General features: G+C 44.2%; 1 protein-coding gene across 1 annotated transcript in view; it reads left to right on the top strand.

Moving 5' to 3' along the window:
* The first annotated feature begins 379 nt into the window (after positions 1-379).
* The window catches only part of SLC9A7 (solute carrier family 9 member A7), a 218,400-nt gene continuing 211,403 nt past the window's right edge, over positions 380-7,376 (top strand). Inside the window, exon 1 of the mRNA XM_056107333.1 lies at positions 380-840. Coding sequence (XP_055963308.1) covers positions 513-840 — 328 coding nt within the window. The 5' untranslated portion in view covers positions 380-512. The remainder of the gene's footprint in view (positions 841-7,376) is intronic.

The following is a 7,376-nucleotide window of genomic DNA, read 5'->3' as shown; positions in this document are numbered from 1 at the left end:
CCTGTATTTAAACACTGCGGTGGTGGCCTCAAAGCCTGAACTAATACTCTTAGAGCTGGGGAAATCCAAACCGCCGCTACCGGGCACCGGCGCCCTCTGGCGTTCCTTCAGGAAGCGCAGCGGCGACTGCCCCGGGAGCCGATCCGAGACCTCTGGCCGCCTGGCCAGGTAAGCTAGGAACCATGGAGTGATCCGGAGCAACCACGGGCTGGCTACTGCAGGGGCACAGGGAGGCTCCAGCCTGGCGGGCCTGGGCGTCCCAGGCGGTGCTCGGCCCAGCGCGGCTGGGGGCAGAACAGGTGCGCGGGTGTGGGGCGGAGCCTGGGGATCCTGCGCACTGCGCGTGCCCCACCCCCACGCGCGGCTCCCCGCGCAGCCCCCGCCCCGACGCGAGCAGGAGGAGGAGCTGAGGCAATCCCCGCCACTCTGGCAGGTCCGCGGCGCCGCGGGAACCCGCCGACGGCGCGGGTAGCCGGTCCCCGCGCCCCAGAGGTGCGGGCGGCCGGGGGACCATGGAGCAAGGAGACGCGCTGCGTCCTGGCCCGGGGCTGGCGGCTCGGGCGCTGCCCCCGCGGCTAGCGCTGCTGACGCTGCTGCTGCTACTGATGGGTCGGGGGCTCCATGCGGTGGCCTCGGCCTCCTCCTCTGGGGCGGCGGCCGAGGACAGCAGCGCCATGGAGGAGCTGGCCACCGAGAAGGAGGCGGAGGAGAGCCACCGGCAAGACAGCGTGAGCCTGCTTACCTTCATCCTGCTGCTTACGCTCACCATCCTCACCATCTGGCTCTTCAAGCACCGCCGTGTGCGCTTCCTGCACGAGACAGGGCTGGCCATGATCTATGGTGAGCACCCGCGATCCGCGCCCACCACCCCGACACCCCTCCCCGGGCGCCGGCACTGCACCCTCCCCGCCCCCGCCCCACCGCGCTGCTCAGTGCTCCCCCTTCATTTGCTGGTGTGTTTAGTTTCTTTTCCGTTTCCCCGAGGCGACGGGGTTGGTTCCCAAGGTCAACTGTCAGCACCTGCGGGCTTGCCTTTAGCGATGAAAAGAATTCCACCCTTTTCGACGTTTCTTTTTCTGGAAAGCAGGAAAATGAAAGGCACAGAGGTGGCCAAGTTCTGGTCACCCGGTTCTGTCTCAGTTTCGGTCGCAACCCCACCTCCCGCACTCCGCATCGCGCCCCTAATTGCCCGCCCCAATTAGTTGAACGGGTTGTGTGGAGTGGGGTGGGGGGAAGGGCGAGAGGGGGGCGACTTTCCAGGGGGACACACCACTCTAGGAAGCACGCCACAGTGCGGGTGAGGGCTGAGGGTTTCTAGACTTAGATATGAGCTGGCGGGGCCTGGCGAATGCCAGCGGCATCCGTGGTCAGCAGGGTGGATGCCCACTTCTGAGATGGGCATTCCAAGGTTTCCTTAATAAAGTCAGAGCATGCATTGCAAACAGTAAGCACAGTTCGGGATGCTAAGTGGGGGCCCTAGCAGAGCCGGCATTGTCGGGGAAGGGGCATGCCACCGGTCCTTTTACCCTCCTGGGAAGTTTTACTCAGTTGTCTTTTTTTCAAGCCCAGAGGAGTTTTTGGAAACCTCGCTGAGACTTTGAAGCTAAGTTTGCAAGTGAATAAGGAGGAAAAGTAGTGGTTTTAATTCTGGAGTCTGCCTTTTGTTATGGAGGTGGGCTGAAGTCAGTAGCTCCTGGATATAATGGCACCCAGCCTGTTTTGTGCGTGCATGCCTGTGCAAGGGTTGCTACAAATATTGTTTGCATGCTTGTCAGCTGCAACTGAAATCTTCCCTCTCTCTTGCCCAATGGTCCATTGTCCCTCCACTCTACCAAACTGAACCCTTTGCGTTTAATTCAGCAGAGTTCAAGGTCCAAGTTGACATCTTCCTGTGAAATAGGCAAGCCCATTTCATGACTGTTCCCAGTCGGGAATATTTTACTACATCACTTATACTAGAAGGATCTCTCCACTCCATTTCCACTTAGGATTCCCTGATAGAGAGAGAATGGAAAGCAGACACCTTAATCTTTAATGTGAAAATTACCTTTGATCCTGGGCCTTGCTTCTGTATCAGTCATTTACAGCCCAGGCTCATAGCCATCAACCAAGGTTAGCAGTCCTCTAGTTTTAAGGGGTAATGGCTTAAACAGACCTTGAATTGAGAGTGTCAGGTCTAAAACAGTTTGGTTATTGCACATTATTGTGCGAACTTTGGCCTCCATGCCTGACCTGTATACCTGGCCAGTTTTGATCTCGCTGGTTCATGACAGTAGGTGACAAATGACAGATACCAGGTCTGAAGGCTTGCTGAGCAGAGAGAGGGGGAATTGAAGCCTGATGATGTTTCAGATTGACTCTGAGTGACAATGCAGATGAAGCTGGCCTTTATGTGTATATAGATAGATAGCTATGAACATTTTTGAAATGTTATAGCCTCTAGATACAATTCATTAATGTACAATGTGAATACGCATAGAAAGTGGATTTGATGGGATCATAAATACATGCTCAAGCATATGGAAATTTATAAATGGACATTCATAAACCTTTCTTTCTTAGGAGTATTCCATGTTCTTAGGAACTCAATTTTATCTCCTAAGGCTTAAATTTAACAGTGGAATTTTCCTTTGCTGACTTATATTTTTTAAACACAAGTCAATGTTTCAGCCACTGGAACCTGTTTAATTTTGTGTTAGCGAAATGTGCTTTAACTCATGACAATTAAGAAAAGGCAACATCATCTGTTGTAATTTTGTTCTGTCATGGGGAAGTGTTTTAAGGATTTTAGTAAGTATATATAAGTTATGCCAAATATTAGTATTTTGATGTACATTGCCTGTAACTGTGAGAAAACATTTCTCTCTTTGCTTTGTCTTTTGTTTCAAGCCCTCTTATTTAAATTCTAGTGTCATTTGCTTATCTAATTTTTCATTATCTACTGAAAACTATTGGAATTGAGATTCTGATTTTAAAATTTCATTATGAAAATTTTTGAATATAAGTAAATTTATTACAGTTTTTCAGGACTTCTCTTTTTTGTAATAGCAGGAAATCAGATTTTGTTTTTTGATCAATAGAGGAAGTGAGTAATTGTCCTGTTGCTTCTGAGTAACAAAGATGAAAAAAAACCTAAGGAAACACTTGGAAAAGGTGTTGGGTGTCCAGTTTAAATTCTTCAGGTGAGCATTTTAACTTTGAAAGGTTGGCACTTAATTTTACACTTGCAAAGGTCACTATAGGCTGTGTTCAGAGGGAACCATGCATTGTTGGGAATAAAACCTGGGACTTCATATATGCAAGGCATATATTCTACTTGGGCTGGAGCGATAGCACAGCAGGTAGGGCGTTTGCCTTGCATGCAGCCAACATGGCCGACCCGAGTTCAATGCCTCCGCCCCTCTCGGAGAGCCCTGCAAGCTGCTGAGAGTATCTCGCCCTCCGTAAAAGCCTGTTAAGCTCCCCGTGATGATATGCCAAACATAGTAACAAGTTTCACAATGTTACGGGGCCCACTCTAGCAAATCGATGAACAACGGGAGGCTAGTGATAGTGATATTTTACTTGCTTCACATTCCCAGCCCTAAAGCTTAATTTTGATGAATGAAAGGTTTCAACGGTGACTTTGAAAATTCCGTACTATAAAAAAATTTAAATGTCAAATGTTTTTCAATTTAAAAAAATATTGAAAACGTGACACTTTGATTTGAGAAAGAAGCTTTAATATTAAAAAATGTTATATATGTGGTAATAGTAATGTTACACATTAAAACAAATTGTGAGCGTATATGCAGCTGTGGATATACTCATACTTACAGACTACACAAGGCCATTGCATGGCCTTCCAGAGATATTTTATGAGCTCCTTGTGGAGGAGGAGTCAGTGGCTGTGACTTTGGGGTGGGGGAGGGGTACACTGTATACCTTTTTGTGCATTTTCAGTTTTTGAATTATAGAAATGGAATCAGCCAAAAGTGTGTTCATGCCTCTGTTCTGTGGTATTGTGATCACAATTTCAGATTCTCTTGAAAGCATCCAGTGTGACTGATTCCCACTTGGTCCTATTCTATTTAAATCACACTATGTTGTCAGTTTTCTATGACCTTTCAACTGTCAGCTCTGTGCATGAAAGTTCTGGACCTGTTCCTGGAAAGGACACAAAGTCAGGAAAGAGCCAGAGATTCTCCTTCTTTACCTTTTACCTTCATTTGATCCTAGTGTTCCGTCTAAATTAGTTGCATTAGAATTGGAGTTCACTCACTAAATCTTTCCCATAAATGACCTAAAGGACAGTGAGAGACACAGTTAAGTGCTTAATATTATGATTGAAAGTAACTCCCCCATCTACCAGGGGACAGTTGTGAGCTCCATGAAAACAGGCCATAAAACCACAAGGGGAGCAGTGACCACTTTCTCTAGGGAAAGTGAAAGCAGACCCCTAACTCCATGATGATGAGGTAACTGCATGGCAGTCTGTGGCTAGGTGCTTGCCTGGCACCAGTCTAACCTGTTTTGTCAGGGCAGGGAGCTCTCAGCTGTCTCACTCTGTACATGATTAAATGTCGTATTAAAGCTACCAGGTCCAGCATGTCTGTGTAGCAGAAATAGCAAGTGTTTGAGGCAGGGAACAGTGGTCTCAGCAGACTGTCAGTTAATTGTGGTTGTCTCTCCTGTATACTGTAGTTCCACTTGCCCCATAATATTTTGTGACAACTGATATAATTCCAAAATATCTAACTTTGCTATTCTAGCCCACCACCTGCCACTTACTTTCCTGTCCACCCTATCAACTTTCCAAGTACATTTTCATCAGTTTGCCCAGTTTTTATGGATCTTATACTCATTGCTTTGTTGGAGTGGGATTGCTAAGCACTGCTGGAGAGTGGGTTCATAGGCAGATTCTGAAAGGAGAAAATGTGACTCTTGGCAGTGGCACGGAATTAACATTTGAGCTGGTAAGCAAATATATCAGAACTAGTCTTCCTGGCAAATTTTGAGTCCTTTATTTTTTCAAGAGCCCTTCACTTTCGAAATGGATTGGACCAGGTTCATTTGGTCTCACTTTGGAATCAGAAGCCCTGGGTTCAAATGCTAGCCTTTTTACTTCTAAAGCTGTAACATTGAGAAAACTTTCTAAGCCTGACTTTACTCTTTTGAAAAATAAGAAACAATGACTATCACCCCACAGGATTATTATATTATTGAGATAATGAAAAGTTTAAGTACAGTCTCTGGTACTTAGATACTTGGTAAACATTAGTTCTCATTATCAGTTTACTTTTGCAAGCTTCACTAATTGAAGTTCAGAAGAGATCTGTCATTTGAAAATGCAGTAGAGTACAATAGTGGCATGAGAAGAATCACAGTTTTTGTGTGGGTTATTTGTTTCATAACTTGAAAAATGGACAGTATATGTACTGTATTTTTTTACCCAGAGGTCCCAATTTTTAGAATTTATCCTTCATAAATATTTGGACCAGCATGTTCCATTATGAAGACAGATGTAGTTACAGAGGAAACAAGTCACAATACTCATTAAGATGGGGTTGATTAAATTTAGCACATCCTTATTAAGAAATAATATACAGCAAGTGAAAAGGGTGTTTTGAGATGTTCACATATAGGGAAAATAGTGTGCCTCTAGTATCTCATTTGTTTAAAATTGCATAGTGTATATACATAAACATGGCATATATGAATTTTTATGTTAAGTGTGTTTTTCTGAAAGGATATACAAACATAGCAGTGGCTATTTTGGGAGAAATTGTACCAATTGTTGGGAGGGAAGGAGGGTTTTTACCTTTTCTATTTCTTTTTTTTTTCTTTTTTTTTTGCTTTTTGGGTCACACCTGGCAATGCATAGGGGTTACTCCTGGCTCTGCGCTCAGGAATTACCCCTGGTGGTGCTCAGGGGACCATATGGGATGCTGGGAATTGAACACAGGTTGGCCACGTGCAAGGCAAACGCCCTGCCCGCTGTGCTCCAGCCCCACCTTTTCTATTTCTGAATGGTCTCAAATGTATAAAGCACGAAGACATTACTTTTGCCACTGAAAAGCTTTTTAGAATTAAAAAAAACTTAAAAGCACTTGAACAGTTTTTAAAAAAGAAACTCAACTTCTGTGTCACAAAAATGCATTAAAAACAGGAAATTATAGATTCTGATCATAGTTATTGAGTAACAGTTTTCTTGGATGTTAAACTGTTCCTTTTAATGCAGTCACCAGGCATAAAATGAATATATTTAGTTATTATTTGAAACTTGTAAACGAAGGTAAAATGTGTCTTAAAAATGAGAAGAATAAAAGGACATTTCCTGGAAGCATTTCTCACAACTTTCAGAAGTGAACCATTTGGAATGATGTAATTAGAAAATCACCATTTCACAACCACAAATGATAATTGATTTCTACAAAGATTTTAGTGAATTCCAGAACCATGGTTAAAGCCTCTTGGGGAATAGTAATCTGCATGTTTTTCAGTATAATCCCCACAGATTGCTATCAGATTGCAAAGGAAAGAAGGTCCATTTATATTGGAATGGTCTGATAGTCACCATATTATAAACATCACCAGATCTTTTCCTTGCTCATATCAGACCAGACCTCCTGATCAGTAGGAAGCATTTAGCCTTACCTTTCTTCTGAATGTTCATCTGAATTTTCTCAAGGATTTAGGCTTCAGCTTAGAGGAAAGGCGAGGGGGTGGTGGTGGGGGGACAAGTTACAAAATTCCATGCAAAACAATGAGGCATTCAAGTTATTGGGCAATAGACAAGAGACTTTTTTTTTGGTTTTCCCAAACGTCTATATCAAGAGAAACAAAATGGCAAGACAAACTGTTTCTATGGGATGAATTAGATCCCCAGAAAGTTGCCCATCCTGAAGTTTGTATGTTGTTATCCTGTGTGAGAGCATTTAGAGTGGGGACTCTGAGGGGTAATTAGGTATGGCGCCTCCATGGTGGAACTTGTGTCCTTAGAGGTCAAAATTCCCACTCTCTCTATTATTTGAGGACACAGCAAGACCGTGGCAATCTACAAACAGGAAGCTGGCCCTCACCAGGCATTGAATCTGACAGCATCTTGATCTTGGACTTACCAACCTCTATAGCTGTGAGATATCAATATTGGTTGCTTAAACGCTATATGCTTCAACTTGGGTTTCTGTGTCCAATATAGGGTCACATTACTGAAAATGGGGGACTTTTAAAAAAATCAATTTCTTTATGATCAGAGAATGTTTTACCTGTCTTTTACCTGTCTGTCCATTTTATATCCTTAAGTATCCAGGGTCATGAACACATTCCTCAGGTAGGAAGGGGTCATAAGTGAAAAGTTGTTAAGAAGCCCTGGTGGTAAGACATACAGTCTGATA

This window comes from Sorex fumeus, unplaced genomic scaffold (genome assembly GCF_029834395.1).
Source record: "Sorex fumeus unplaced genomic scaffold, SorFum_2.1 ptg000162l, whole genome shotgun sequence".
NCBI classification, from domain to species: domain Eukaryota; kingdom Metazoa; phylum Chordata; class Mammalia; order Eulipotyphla; family Soricidae; genus Sorex; species Sorex fumeus.
The sequence above is the reverse complement of the archived record's forward strand: the minus strand, read 5'-3'. Positions and strand labels throughout refer to the sequence as shown.